This window comes from Lissotriton vulgaris, chromosome 3_1, assembly GCF_964263255.1.
Source record: "Lissotriton vulgaris chromosome 3_1, aLisVul1.2, whole genome shotgun sequence".
NCBI lineage: Eukaryota > Metazoa > Chordata > Amphibia > Caudata > Salamandridae > Lissotriton > Lissotriton vulgaris.
In genome coordinates, this window is record NC_141689.1 from 1,868,684,758 (window position 1) to 1,868,701,173 (window position 16,416).

The following is a 16,416-nucleotide window of genomic DNA, read 5'->3' on the forward strand; positions in this document are numbered from 1 at the left end:
CAGCCCAGTGGTCTTGGTCCCGAAGGCTGCAGCGCCTGGTGCTTCACCCGAACTCCGGTTCTGCGTGGACTACCGAGGGCTCAATTCGGTCACGAAGACTGACGCGCACCCCATCCCCAGAGCTGATGAGCTCATCGATCGGTTGGGGGCTGCCCGGTACCTTAGTACGTTCGATTTAACGTCTGGGTACTGGCAGATCGCCTTGACTGATGGGGCAAAGGAGAGGTCAGCATTCTCCACACCAGATGGGCTATACCAGTTCCGGGTGATGCCCTTTGGGATGAAGAATGCCCCTGCCACCTTCCAGAGGTTGGTCAACCGGGTCTTGGCTGGGCTGGAGGAATTCAGTGCCGCCTACCTGGACGACATCGCAGTGTTCAGCGCCAGCTGGGAGGAACACTTGCGCCACCTCCAGGAAGTGTTGTTGGCCCTGCGCGGAGCAGGCCTCACAATCAAAGCCAGTAAGTGCCAGATTGGGCAGGGTTCTGTGGTGTACTTGGGGCACCAAGTGGGGAGCGGTAAGGTGGCCCCCCTGCAACCCAAGATTGATACCATCCTGGCTTGGGCCCCGCCCAAAACCCAAACGCAGGTGAGAGCCTTCTTAGGACTCACGGGTTATTACAGGAGGTTTGTCAAGGATTACGGCAACATTGTGCACCCCTTGACTTCGCTGACTTCCAGGAAGCAGCCACGAAACGTGATCTGGACTGATGCCTGTCAAACGGCCTTTGACACCCTGAAAGCTGCAATGTGCACAGCACCTATACTCCAGGCACCCGACTTTTCGAAAGAATTCATTGTTCAGACGGACGCTTCAGAGCATGGCGTGGGGGCTGTTCTAGCTCAGGTGAATGAAGAGGGCCGAGACTTGCCTGTAGCCTTCATCAGTAGGAGGTTACTTCCCAGGGAAACAAGGTGGAGTGCGATAGAGAGAGAAGCATTTGCTGTGGTCTGGGCGCTGAAGAAGCTAAGACCCTACCTGTTTGGGACTCACTTCCGGGTTCAGACCGACCACAGGCCCCTCAGATGGTTGATGCAAATGAGGGGTGAGAATCCAAAACTGTTGAGGTGGTCCATTGCTCTACAGGGGATGGACTTCACGATGGAACACCGCCCTGGTACAGATCACGCCAATGCTGATGGTCTGTCCAGATTCTTCCGCCTTAGTGATGAGGACTCCCTAGGTTAAGGGTAGTTCTCCCCACATTTCAGCTGGAGGGGACACGTGTTAGACCTGACATCATTGGCTTGAGTCTCTCCTCCATTTTTTCTGTTTGCCTCTACTGTTTTACGATGTTTTGCTGGTATATGCTTTGGGCGCTGTGTCACTGCTGATCAGTGCCATAGCGCAAGTGCTCCCTATGTTAAACTAATGTATCTATTGTATCCATGTTTGGCTTGTTTGGTTTACTGTCAGTCCCTAGTCTAGTGCACCAGGAGTGCCGGGGCTTGTAAATACAAATGCCGCTCGTGGGCTTGCAGCACGTGTTGTGCCACCCACAGGAGCGGCTTCGTAAAAGAATGTCTACGGGTCGGTCATTGCGAGACCCACGTGCAGTCTTGTACTGTCACGCCGGCTGCGCAGGTATACCTACTTGCCAGCCCTCCAAACCTTCCCTTGGCTTCATGTTAGTCGCCCCTATGGTAGGCCTTCGGGCAGGGTGCATTGTAAGTCTGAGGTAGGACACGCCTGACCAAGTTGGCATGTCCTGATAGTGAATTACCGCCATCTCGGTCCTTCACTATTGCGAGGTAGCCTGCTCTCCATTGATTAGAATGGGCCGCCGGGATTATTAGTACTATGATCCTAGCTGGCTCGGAGAGCACGGTGCAATGTCAAGTTTGGTATCCCTGAACTCGGGGTTTAATTACGCATCCGTTGGTGTGGATGGTTCTTGAACTCTGGCTTCGAAAATAGTACTTTTAGAAAGTGTCTATTTTCTTGTCTAACCATATCTGGTCTCTGCTGGTCTTACGTGTGTGTGACAGGAGCTGGGTGGCTCCAAGAGGTCTGGATGAGTCAGTGTGGGATGAGTGGGACATTTACGTTGAGAGTAGGGGGAGAGTAGTTGTTGATAGCCTGCCTTACCTGATACAATGCTGGCTCCACCTCCTGCCAAGCGACTGATGGCTCTGTGCCTGCCATGGACGATCCTAGCCCCACCTCCTGCCGGGATGGCGATAGCTCTGCTCCCGCCAGTATCAATGCTGGCTCCACCTCCTGCGGGGCGTCTGAGGACTCAGCCCGGCTCAATGAATAGGCCAGGTGCTACCGCCTAGCTCCACCCACCACAGACCCAGGATGTTGGGAAACCCCCGGCATAGACAAAGGGATCAAAGACGAAAAGGGGTATAAGAGAAGGACCCCTGAACTAGGAAATCAGATCACTTCTGACAAGGAACCCTGTAACCAAGGACAAGAGGCCTGCTGATCTAAAGGACTGCCTACCCCTTCTGCCAGTGTGCTGTTGTTGGGGGAATCCTGCAGTGCTTCTTTATTTTTGCCAAGGAACCAGGAGAGAGGAACTGTGTGTGTACTCTCAAGCTTGCTAAGAAAATCTCTAAGGACTGGAAGAGTGCCAGTCTCCTGCTGAAGTCACAGGGCTAAAAGAGTTCACCTGCTAAAAGTGCTATTTGCTGGAAGTGTGAATCCAGCACCTCTGAAGGAACCAGCAATCACGACGACCGGACGGTGGGCCCGACCGACGCCAGCAGCAACGCCAGTGAGTGGGAGTATGGCTCTAGCTCCAGAGGACCTCGTGTCTGCACCGCTGCTGATCGCATCACCTGTGTGCCCCTTCGACGCTGTGAGCGCTGCTCACTCTGTGCAACTGCATCATCGACGACGCCTGCTGAGGCCTGACCGACACCGAAGACGCGACGCCGGATTGCTCGACGCCGCTGATCATCGGGTGCTTCATTTTCCTAAGGTACTGTGTTGTTGGGGGGTCCGTGTGACTCCAGGCCCGCCGTAGCGCTCCTCGCGGTCGCCGCCGAACCTGTGGATTAACTTTGCCTCAACGTCGTGTAGCTCCCGTGTGAGTTACCCTGTTGCTAAGAACTGTGTTTCCAAGAAGAAGATTTGCTTGATACTAAAAGACTTTTGTGCTAAAGAAGAAACTGCCTTTGAACTATCCTTTTTCCTTCCCAACGTATTTATTTTGATTGTGTACAGTTTTGTCGTTATTTGGTCTTGTGCTAAGCCTTATATAAAAATACTTATTTTTATAATACTACTGTGTCGTGTCCCTTTGTAGTGTATTCACTGTATTACTGTATGTGGTCATAATTGCTTAACGCACAGCCTCGGAGATAAGCCTGTTCTGCTCTGCCAAGCTACCAAGGGGGTGAGCAGGGGTTATCGAAGGGTGTGATCCCCTTGCCCTGACTAGAAAAGGAGTGTCCCTATTTGTCAGAAGTGCATACCTCTGCCAACTAGAGACAGCCGGTTCTAACAATAAGCATTTATTGAACAGTTGTTCTTCTAGTGTAAAATAGATGAGCTGCAACAAACACTAGACAGTAACAGATATAAATGATTAGAAGCACTATGAAACTAAAAGGATGATAGAGTTCTACCATTTGGAATAATCATGAATATATAAGAGTTTATGAAATACATGATAATAAAAGGTGCTTACTCCTACTATGCCTCCCTAACAAGATGTACCTTAGTGTACCTAGCCTGTGTGTTGGTGTTAAGCCAAGAATCCCTCTAGGATAAAGTCAACCCCATTTCCTGGATTGAGAGACTGTGGGACCCCGTCCTGGTTTCGGGTTGGACAACCCGCACAGGATGTGTAGGCCACTGCGAGCTGGAGTATCTGCATGCAGGAACCTCAGTGTCTTTGGTCAGTTGGCAGCCGGGAAGTCCTGGTCTCCTCTGCCTCTCTTAGCAAGATGTGAGGTATATATACCCATAGGTCTCCAAGGGGTTCTACTTCACTGTATTTCTTTGTCGGACTTAGGATGACGTCGGGAATGAATTTGTACATAGATATTATACAGGAGATGGTAGCCCTGCCGTGCTTCCAAGAATCCTCATGCATAATGTATGAGGCTTTTACCAGGGAAAATGCTGCGTTCTGTGTGCAGTGTCGTATCTAGGTGAAACGTCGGTCCCTAAGAACCGTTATTAAGTATGGGCGGAAAATCCGTTCCGCTCGCGGATTTTGCGGATTTTCGGTAAATTCGCAATCCGCGAGATTCGTGAATTTCCCGCAAAATCTGCAAATCCGCGAGCAGCGGATTTTATGGCTTGCTCGCACTGTTTGCGTGAGTTCGCGGCTTCCCAGTTCAACTTCGCGCCCCGCGAATAAGCGCTAAATTGCAGAAATACGATCTTAGCAAAACTGAAACTACTTACCAGGTTCAAAAGTTCAAGCTCATCATTAGTAGCCATTTCCTGTAGTGCTTCCTGAGGGGCCCCTCCAGAGTTCAGTTGGCTACTTGCAACTATTATGTGACCCTGCTCTGACCCTCAGAATAGTTACACATATGCCACAAAGGTCCTGAATTACAGCTAAGGGAGACAAGCAGGAGCCAGGCTGGAAGTTCAAATCCAGTGACACATTAATCAGCCCCTAATTCATTATTGACAGTTGGGGCAGGGCAGGTATTGTAACTAATTTTGCAACAATGAAAGCACTGAGCAAGTGCAAAAGATCACTAATCAGAAAGCACTAAGGAAGCAGGTGCCAGCTAAAAAAATATTCTGTGACACATTAATCAGCCCCAAATTAATTCAGGTCACTTGAGGCAGGGAAGGTGTGCTTTGCTTTGCCACAATAATGTACACTGGACAACCAGAGGGTGCTGTGATGAAACAGAGGGTGGCATGTGTGAGCCAGAGGGTGGCATGGGAAAACCAGAGAGTGGCAGTGGTGACAGAGGGTGGCAGTGATGAAGAAGAGTGTCCCAAACAGGCTGGACACGTAGAAACAACAAGTTCGCAAAACTTGCGACCCGACAGGTAAGTTCGCGTTTGCGAAATTGTAAAAAAACCCTCGCGACCTGGCAGAAACCCGCGCAAACACACACAAAAAAAAATCCGCAAATTCGCGAGAATTTGCGGATTTTGCGGATTGCGAGATCGCAAATCCGCAAAATTCGCGAACGCGAGATTCGCAAAATTCGCCCATGCTTAACCGTTATGTATGTAATGTAGGGGAGAATATAGGTGAAGGGTTATGATGTTACCCCACCCCCTCTATTAGGGTACCTATATGGAATATAACAACTGATTGAGGCAATTGATTGACAAGTCATTTGTGTCATTCCAATGGAGGTTAAACTCTCCTAGGAAGATCTAGGTGCCATGACACTCTGCATTTGTTGAGATGATTTCCAGGACTTGTTCTGTGAAAGGGAGATGGTCTTGTGGAGGGTGGTAGAGCGCATGTAATTTGCATGCTTGCCTGGTGTTACATGAGACTTTGTAGTACAGGTATTAGCATGACAACAAGGAATCAGATTGTCGTTGTGTAACTGATAGATTGTTAAGATATATACATGTGATGCCTCCACCTTGTCCACCAGATCTATATAGCCTAATGATATTGTAGCTAGGGGACACTAGTATGTCGACAATTGGTGCAGATGATTTGTTGACACAGGTTTCCGTCAGCACTGAAATATCTACAGTTAAGAAGCACTCATTTAAGCTATAGTTTGGGAACACCTGAAGAAGAAATGGTGGTGGGGGCTCGAGTGAGGTTGTTCTTATTTAAAGATCCGCAGTTTACCCTTGCTTGTCTGAACGTGTCAGAGTGGATTGCTTCGTTTTGGCACAAATTATCTGGGTTAGCAGCATATGATGGGTCATAAGAGAGTAAAAGAGATATAATATCCTTGTCTTGGAGTGGCTCCTTTACTCTTAAAGGCCTGGAGGGGTCATTAAGGAGGGGTGAGGTTTCCCATCTTTGGTGTGTAGAGGCCACTAGTGGTGAGGTCCTGATGGGTGTGGGACGTGCAGAGAGCCTGGAGCAGGATTTAGAGGGATGTGTGTTGTTGAGGTACTTAGTGTTCGGAGGCCAACTTAACTTCTGATTATCAGATAACTCGGAGGTGAGGTGTGAAAGGCTTTGGACATCAGCCTTGAGTTGTTGGAAGGGAAATGAAATCTCATCCAGTCCGGATTCTAAAGGGTCTTATGAGTCCCTTTGCTGCCCTGGTTAGGGATATCAGAATATAGGTGTGACACTGGTATAACTATGGGGAGAATCTTGGGCAATATAGTAATGTCCGCAATGAAGTGCATGAGGGACATCAGTGCAGAAGGGGTGATGGTGTGCCATAAGGGCTCTAGAAGAGTGGTGATCATGCTGACTAGTTTGAGAATGGGGAGAGGTGAATTCTAACCAACCTAATGTCATAGAGGAGTTGCTACGTATTTCGCAAGTCCCTATGGAGGAGCACGGAGGGGAAGGGGTAGAGTTACCTGAGATGTCGAGGTTGTGAGAGGACACATTTTGTGGATCTTGGGAGTTGTCCGAGGAACTAGGAGGACCTTGGGAGGGTGCGGTTCCATTACTAGACATTATGTTCTTTCTGATGGGGAAAATGTTGTCAAAGATAACCAGGCTGTGGTCAGATGATTGTATAAGGATAGTCCCATTGTTGTAAAGGGAGGTGGTTGCTTCTATTCCGTAGGTAGGTGAAGGGGATACTATAAGTCCAAGTCCATGAAGAGTCTTCTTGGATGTGATAATTTGGAGAAGAAAGTAAAATACCAACCTCCATTGAGCATGTCTTTTTGTAAAGAAGATGAGATTACTTAATGTCGCACCTTATTTTATGAGGAGTAGGGGTCCGAAATAAGGGTTTCTGGGTGCACTTTTAGGAATCTGTATTTGAAGTTTTTGGATGCATATTTTGATCGGTTAGGCGGGTAATTAATTGTATAAGCATTATTGCCAAATGGCTCCAAATTCGTAAGGATAGGACTTAAGGCTTTTGGCTCCATATCCATGCTTCTAACAGCTGTGATTGAAAGACAGAAAACATAGACAGATAGTATCATGGAACCAGGTGATAATGAGTGCAGAGATCTTTGTGTTCTGTGTACCTGATAAGGTGTGCCAGTGGGTGGCGAGGACGTGGCGATTATGCAGTAGTATAATAAAGCAGGCTGTGTCCGCCACTGAGCATTCAGGGGAGCAGGCAATGATTCAGGCAAGAGGGTAGATGTAAGGGTCAAGGGGGAGAAGCTCTGGGTCAATGTCCACCGCTAAGTGCTCCCAGTCCTCATAATAACTTTCCACAATAAAGCTCCCTCATTTATGAGCTATTAGGCTAGGCAGCCACTGCTCGAGAGCATGATAAATCAATTAGCATGAACAGTAGACGGAAAGACATTGTAAGGAGAGTAATATATTCTAGTGGATAGGGTTTAGAAAGTGGCTGACCTATCCAAGATGACCGTCACTCGAGGAGGATAGATCATTCCTCTTTTTCTATTTCAATGACCCTCAGGAGAGATTCAGGTCGAAGAGGAGCAGCGAGTGCCTCTTCTATTTCTAATGTTTTTAGCTCTGTTTCTGTAATCAGGAATGATTGGAGACAGAAGAGCAGCAAGTGCCTCTTCTATTTCTCTTGCTTCTGGCTCTGTTTCTGGGGGTGGGGACAAGATGGCTGAGTTCTGGGAGGGCAAATGGATGCCAATTAATTGAATCAGTGCAGCTCGAAAAATACAGAGACAAAGTATTCAAGGGGTGGCGTGTCAACCCCTATTCCTGTATCAGTGCAGCCTCCCTGCTTAGAGCACAACCAATGACCAACAATGAACCAGGTCTAGTCAGTGTGACACTGTGACGAGGAGGCAGCAAACAGCCAGATCTTGAGCCTCACTAAATAGACCCTCCAACTCCTCGTAAGCAGGGTCTCCCGCCATGAGAGAAGTGGAAGCAGTGCCCATATCTCAGGGGAATGAGCCGGCCGACTCTTCAGCACCAGGGTCCCCGTGCAGCAAGTAATGGAGGTGGCTCGGCTGTATTACACTGGCCACCGCAGAAGCAGTATGAAGCGGGGTGAAGTGGGGAAGCAGGGAGTTTCAGGAGGGTTCCTATGCCTAGCCTGCCCATCCACAAGTGCCTGTCTGTTGCTGCATACAATATGGCACAGACCATGTCATATTTGTGTTTAGAGCATGAGAGAGTGACCATGGGGAGCTGTAGCAGCCTTACTTATTTAGGCAGGGGCTGGTATCTGACTTTGTCTCAGGTGGCAGAGGTTGATGCATTGGGACTGTTGAGGGTGAGGTGGAGGCAGCTTTGCTTGATGAATGGTTCCCACTGGCATCTTGCTGACTAGAGGACTATCTGTCCCATGTTCAATCCGCCTTCACAAGTCAGCATGGGTCTGCTGGGAAGATGGTGCATCGAGCTTGTCCACTTATCTATATATGAGACTCAGATAGCAGGAGGGACGTAGGCCCCGAGTACCACCATGCAGACACTCAACACCCGAATCACACAACAGCACATTTGAAGTTGACAGAATAGTCGAGCTGTTGCTTCTATGAGTGTATTCTGAGTGCAGAGAAGTCACAGAAGACTTCAGGCCTGCTGCAGTCAGTTGGTAACCTGTCACAGTTGGTGGCCTGTCCCATGTCAGTGTCACGTAGGCCTGCTGACACAAAGCACTGGTTTAAAATCAGAAAAAAGGGCCAGGCCCCGACTCCAACTTGCGACTATCACACCCGATTTATCACACAGGTCAACCGACTCTAACCGAAAATATATTGAGAAGTGATCACCCCAAGCGTCCATGACGATATGCCCCTGACATTGTTTATTGAAAGCAATGGTAATATGACAATGGGAAGCTGTTCTCCCTAGAGCGGCGGCTGGCAACTTGTTGAATTATTTATTTGCACTGCTCAGGGCCGTGTTGTGTCATTGGCCTACCATCTAATTTCGAAAGTATGCTTGACATAGGCAGTTACATATAGGACACTAACACAATTCTGGTTCGTGAATCGCTTTTCACGACAAAAACTGTTTCAAAGCGAAAATAGGATACCAAAAATGTCAAACACTAAATATATTTGTATTTCACACAAAAAATACAGACATTCCATAATGATGTGCCTTGGACCAGTAGAGACGTATTAGAGCATGGGTACTCACAAACTTTCTCTCGGGGGCCAAATTTATAGTGTGGTTTGTGTCCGAGGGCCGCACCGGTGGGGGCGGGGTCAGTGGAGGAGGGGGCGGGGTTAGAGTAACAAAAAAGACTGTGACCATGAGGGTGAACAGAGGTCCCTGCAGCGGACGCCTTCATCCACTGAGCCACCAGACCCCGCATACGCACATCTCTCTTTCTCTCTCTGTCACCCTTCCTCCATCCCTCTCTCTCTCTCGCTCTCTCTCTGTCTCCCTCCCTCTATCTCTCCCTCCATCCCTCTCTCTCCCTCCCTCTATCTCCCTCCATCCCTCTCTCCCTCCATCCCTCTCTCCCTCACTCTATCTATCTCTCCCACTGTCTCCCTCCATCCCTCTCTCTCCCTCTCTCTCTCTCTGTCTCACTCTGCCTCACTCCCTCTCACTCTCCCTCACTCTGACTGTCTCACTCCCTCTCTCCTTCCCTCTCCTTCCGTCCCTCTCCCTCTCCTTCCATCCCTCTCCCTCTCCTTCCCTCCCTCTCCCTTTCCTTCCCTCCCTCACCCTCTCCTTCCCTCCCTCTCCTTCCCTCCCCCTCCCTCTCCTTCTCTCTCCTTCCCTCCCTCTCCCTCACTCCCCTTCCCTCTCCCTCACTCCCCTTCCCTCCTTTCCTCCCTCTCCCTCACTCCCCTTCCCTCTCCCTCACTCCCCTTCCCTCACCCTCTCTTACCCTCACTCCCCTTACCTCAACCTCACTTCCCTTCCCTCACTCCCCTTCCCTCGCCCTCAATTCCCTCACCCCCTTCCCTCACTTCTCTTCCCTCACTCCCCTTCCCTCACTCCCCTTTCCTCAGTCCCTCACTCCCCTTCCCTCAGTCCCTCACTCCCCTTCCCTCAGTCCCTCACTCCCCTTCCCTCACTCCCTCCCTCACTCCCTCCCTCACTCCCCTTCCCTCACTCACCTTCCCTAACTCCCCTTACCTCACTCCCCTTCCCTCACTCCCTCCCTCACTCCCTCCCTCACTCCCCTTCCATCACTCCCTCCCACTCTGCTTCCCTCCCCTTCCCTCACTCCCTCCCTCACTCCCCTTCCCTCACTCCCTCCCACTCTCCCTCCCTCCCCTTGCCGCACTCCCCTCCCTGCAAAATGAACGAGACGCCCCTTTCACTCGTTGTTTTATGTTTTTGTTTGATATCATATGTGGTATAGTAAACCGTTATCAGATCTGTCCAACAGCTCGTGACGGATTTCTTGTCAAGCTGTAATGTGGCAACTGCTGTAAGCGACATTTAATGTCTGCCCAGTGCCCACATTACTTCTGAGATGTTATTTTGGCAGGGCCTGCGTGGACTGTGAGGTGATGGAAGGAGGGGAGGTAGGGGGGGCACCGGGGAGTATAGGGTAGGCGCTGAGGCTCGCTCTCTCCACTGCTGACTTCCGTGTGATTAACTCTTTCTTCTTATGGGCAGGGGGAAGCTGCGGCCAAGAAACGGCATGTATGGATGTGAACAGAGAATTAATTGCAGGAGTGGTTGCCGAGCAAACGATTTGTTGAGAGACAGAGATGATGATCACCCATACTATATAGACAGGGCCTACACATTAGGTAGTGTGTTACAGGTCACACAGGCGTTTTTTGGCAGGGTGACTCGGGTATTCAGCCTTCCCAGGCTGAGAAATTGAGTACAGTTACATTGGGTGACATGGTGACCTGATAGCAAACACTACATAAAAACAAGTACTTGTTCCCGAAAATGAGTGCAGCTGGCCCCCACCGGCTCAAATTAAGTACTGCCAATTGCTGTGTCCCCCAGGCTTTCATGCTGTGTTCTCTCATAAACAACCTACCTCCAACCTCGGCCCTAACACGAAACTACAAAACGGCACCGCACAAACTACCTCATCCACCTCTCGCTTCCACCACATGCATCACACACCCACTTACCAATTTATGTGTGCTCAACCCTGACACTGAAACCCCACCTCGTCCCTCAAGCTCACCCTTCCTCTCTCCTTCAGCCAGTTTCACATCCATTCACCTTCACTTTCACAACATACACACCCTCGCCCACAACCACCAATCTACATGTGCCACACCCTCCCCACATCATACATCCACACCTGCTCTCCCCTCATGCCCAACCCCCTCATCCCTCAAGCTTACCCTCACTCTTTCACTCTCCAAGCCTCACCCGCCGCTCACTTCCACCACATAGACACCCTCGCACTCTCTCAAGCACCCCTACGCATGTTCCCCTCACACCCGCTCTCTTTCCCTTGCTCGGCCTTGCGCTCTCCCTCACAAACATCCCTCCCACTGCCATTCACCTGCACGCCCAAACCCCACCTAATAATCCCTCAAGCTCCCTCTCCCTCGCTGCCTTGACTACGCGAACGAAGCCATGCGCAGAAGGGTTTTACAGCTTTCACGGGGCACCCTGTGGCAAAGTAAACAAACATTGTTTTTTATAATATTCGCTTTTAATTTTAAGATTTGGTTACGCAACTCACCTTCAGTCCATCAATGCCCCTGTGACCTTTTTCCCACTTTAAACCTTTGCCGCCACGTCCTCCCTTTTCACCTCGGCCCCCTTTGAGTCTCACTCCGGTTACACACACGCTTTAAAAATGCTTTTTTTGAATCACGGGTACGATGTCACAGTCTGCTTGGTCCGCGGGCCGCCAGGGAAGGCTTGCCGGGCCGCCACTGGCCTGCGGGCCGTACTATGAGTACCCATGTATTAGAGCATCCACAGACGACATTGACCAAAGTAATTTTTTTAACTAAATGTGTGCACTTTATAGACAGGTTATTTTGCTTGTTTTCCATACTGTGGAAAAACCAAGACGTTTAGTCTTACAGTAACATTTAATTTGATTTGATACAGTATGTACTGTCCTTTTAAATTCTGTTATGTTGAATGTACTAAGGATATGACTCTGACTTTTTTGTATTTTCAGGTACTTCTTACGAAATAAGCAAAAAGGACGACCATCAGCATGGGTCTTGTTGGAGTGAACGTGGGATACGTTGAAAACAGGACAGAAGAAACTAAAACTGAACAGAGCACATGGTTCAATGTACCCGGGCCCACTACATCATTGAATGAAGTGTACAAACCAGAGCTCATTGACAGTACCAAATTGGTTGGTGTGCAGACCGTCCTCATTATTGCTTACAGCTCAATTATCCTTTTAGGGGTCATTGGAAACTCACTCGTCATTTATGTAGTCATCAAATATAAAACAATGCGCACAGTCACCAACTTTTTCATAGCTAATCTGGCTGTAGCAGATTTGATGGTGAATACCCTATGTCTGCCATTCACATTAGTGTACACCCTACTGGATGACTGGAAGTTTGGTACTGTATTATGCCATCTAGTCACCTACGCCCAAGGTCTTGCGGTCCACGTGTCCACAGTAACCCTCATGGTCATCGCTTTGGACAGACACAGATGTATTGTCTACCACCTGGAAAGCAAAATCTCCAAGAAAATCAGTTTCATCATCATTGTCATTACATGGACTTTTAGTGCGATTCTGGCCAGCCCACTGGCCATTTTCCGGGAATATTCAGTGATTGAAATCTCATCAGATTTCAAAATTCAGGCTTGCTCTGAAAGGTGGCCAGTAGGGCTAGTAAGTTATGGCACAATGTACAGTATCTCCATGCTGCTAATTCAGTACATCCTGCCCCTGGCAATTATTTCATATGCCTACATCAGGATATGGACCAAGCTTAAGAATCATGTTAGCCCTGGTGGGGGAAACGATAACTACCATCATCGCCGAAAGAAAACAACCAAAATGTTAGTGGCAGTGGTGGTGGTCTTTGCTGTCAGTTGGCTGCCTTTTTATGCTTTTCAGCTTGCCAGTGACATTGACAGTAATGTTCTGGACCTGAATGAGTACAAACTTATCTACACACTCTTTCATGTCATCGCTATGTGTTCTGCATTTGCTAATCCCATCCTATATGGCTGGATGAACAACAACTACAGAACTGCTTTCCTAACAGCTTTCAAATGTAAGCCAAGGATGGACTCTAACCACCCTGAAATTTCAGTGGCACTTCAAGCCAAGAAGAAACAATTGGAAGTCAAAGAAAACAACTGCAATTATTCCAACTGCCCAGGGACTATCACACAACCCACCAAAGTTTAGGGAGCCATTTTAACAGCTTGTAAAGTAAAATTAAGCACAAACAATTTGCTACAAGCACCCATATAAATTTATTTTCAAGCTGACACCGGGGAACGCCAGCTAACACAATTTGCAATGCTTGCACATGAGGTATACAGGCCTATATATGTGTATGTGGTCAGAATTTGGGTGACATCTCTGCTTGTGAGGAACCTAATCATCTTCAATTGCAAAAGGTCAATAACCCAAACTACATGCACAGTTTCCAGGTCGGGTTCTAGATACTCGGTTGCATTGAACATGTCTGCCTAATTTTACTTGCAAATCCCGTTGCAGAAAATACACTGTTTAACTTGTTCTCAGAGTTGCTGGTGGTGAACCCTGTCACTGATCCTTGGGAATCAGGACTTATTATTCGCCCCAAGACTTTAACCTAGAGCAACATAAGGAAAGGCAAAAAACGGATAAAGAAGAGGAAGGAAAAATAGAAAAACAATGACATAGGGAGAAAGCAACCATAAGAAAGATACTACAAGAGTGATATAAGGAGAATGGGAATGTTGGGTAGTGGAAGAAAAAGACTTAACCTTGGATCAAAACTACACAGACTTGTATTCAGCATCTTCGGCTGTCGGCAGTGCCTGCCGATGGCTGAACCCCAAGAAAAACTTTGAGCCATTGAAGTTTTTTTGTTTGTTTTTACAAATTAAGCACTAATAACTTGAGTATTTTTGCCTCGTGCTTACAAACTTACCGTGGTCTTATGAGTCACGCATACCCCATTTGTATTTGGTAATTATTCAATCCTCAGGTGAAATTAGCAAAAACAGTTCCCAACCGCGCACCAGCCAACTATTCTCACAGATTTAGGCAGTCAGTATTTTAAGGCGCTTTTTTTATTAATCGAAAGCCAGTGCTTCATTTTGCCGCACACTGTATTTCTTCTCCGGAAAGCTGCCAAGCACTCGTTAGCGAGTATGAATATCTGAGCAGCTACCTTAGGCACTGTAGCCCTGATAACTGTCACAAAGTTGGCAGGCGAATTCCCTCATGGGAGTGCTGTTCTCCATTTTTCCTATAAACTCATGCACACCTCAAAAGAAAAGCACATTCTTTAGCTGGAAAACCACCTACTTAATCGGCACTTCTCGCTTGCTCAGTCTATTGCCCCACATTCAGGGTCTACCACGGAATGCAAGACTACACCTGAGAGAAAATTACGATTTACATTTTTGTCCAAAAATAATCAGCGCTAACAAATGCTACTGCAGCTTTGAGTAACCTTCTTACATGTAATCGGTTTTAAACCCAAACAAGGTAATTTAGCACTTACCCTATCCTGGATGCCTGTAAGAATTCGAATACTCTTTCATATTCAGCAACACATTTATAGCACAGGTCAGGTTTTACTAAGAGGAATTGCCCAGCGTTTATTTGGTTAAAGTAGTGATTTTACTATTGATTCTGCGCCGACTATTAGTTCTATATTTGACCCCATGGCTTCAGGAAATTATACACTACATTTGTTTTAATAAATATTATGTTTTTGTAGGTGTTATCTATTCACAACCTTGTTTGCTCTGTTTATATTTGCAAATATTTCTCCATACTGCATGGTAAAATCATGGTATTTGGGCATCGTCTGGTGAAAACCGTGAATAGCAACAACAAACATTATCGGCTACATGAGTAGCAATAGACTAAGATATTGTAACCCATGGTGGAGACAGTTTAAAAATAAAGCGGTCAAAAAAATGTATGTACATATTTTCTTCACTTTCCACTGTGCAGGTGTCTATGCTGCAGTGAACACGTATTAAGGATAGGACTGGGCTGTTGTTAAATCACATTTCAATTTGGATATGCTAAGACTAATGAAACAGATTGTTTGAACAAGATAAAACAGAGAGAACATGAGAAATTGAACCACTAAATTAATTATATTCCATGATTTAAGCATTAGACTAAAAATACACCCACATCTACCCCTATCAAAAGGAAGGTATGCACTCTCCAATGTTTTAATCTGTTATTTTCATACGTTAAAAACAACTGCTTTCTTCTACATAATCACATAACGCTACCTTTCAATGTTTTTTTTTTAACACCATTCACACTGATGGGTCGTGCTATCACCTTTCCTAGGTGGACCTACAGATACACGTATGTGTGGTGTCTATGGATTCCTTGAGTACTCCTATGCTGTTCTTGTGAGTTTTCTTCAGACACTATGTCTGTTCGCTCTGAAATTCTAGGGTGGACTTTCTAGATCAAATAGCTATGCAGGTTGCACAATGCCCACTCTTATGGGATGCTTCTCTGCCATTCCTGTGTGGACACCTCTGAGCATATACTATGGTCATTGCATTAAGCACTTAGGTTTATTCAATGTAACGAATGGGTGAACTCCTCACGTACAGCAAGCAATCCTATATGTTGCTCCCTGTCACTGCTTGGTGTACTCCTCAGACATATATTGTGGTTGGTCATAAAATTTAAATTTCCTCTGTTGCTCAATGGTGGATCTGGATTAGCCTACCCTATAGCTGATTGAAAAAAACGCCCATTCCTAAGGATTGCACTCTACCAATTCAGGGTGGACTATTTGGAGCATGTAACATTGCTGTTTTCATAATGCCTATTCATGTGTGTTTCTCCTCTTCCAGGACTTTTGAACTCCAGGGCATATATATCATTTAAACCAAGATTTCACCCTTCAAGGATGGCCGTACATATCTGGACACTTCATATGCCCAGTCAATGTGGAGTAAACTGTGATACCGACCTCTACAAAGATGGTAGGTGTCAGCAGGCACAAACAATCGTGTACTTTCTCACACTTTTTCCCTACACCCATATGTAAGGGTGTCATGAGGTCTTTACCTTACAGTCTCTGACTAGCATGCACTACACTAAAAGCCCTCCCAAATTGTCCAATCTACACTCAGGCACTTTCTATACATCCATGCAAAATAAATTGTTGCATAAGCAGCATGTCTTACATTTAACATCAAGTACACACATCGGTGCAATAACAAAACATGAAAAATAGCACAACCCTGGACTGCATGTATGACACCAAAAGGTCACTAAAATAGTTTACAAGACAAACACACACTTTAGTTCTTCCTCAGGGTATGAAGCACTATTGAAATGCACCTACAAGAC

At 47.1% G+C, this 16,416-nt stretch overlaps 1 protein-coding gene across 1 annotated transcript in view; it reads left to right on the plus strand.

The window, feature by feature from the left end:
- The window catches only part of NPY2R (neuropeptide Y receptor Y2), a 148,871-nt gene extending 133,868 nt beyond the window's left edge, over window positions 1–15,003 (plus strand). The window contains exon 2 of the mRNA XM_086963307.1: window positions 12,064–15,003. Coding sequence (XP_086819433.1) covers window positions 12,103–13,269 — 1,167 coding nt within the window. The 5' untranslated portion in view covers window positions 12,064–12,102 and the 3' untranslated portion in view covers window positions 13,270–15,003. The remainder of the gene's footprint in view (window positions 1–12,063) is intronic.
- The last annotated feature ends 1,413 nt before the right edge of the window (window positions 15,004–16,416 follow it).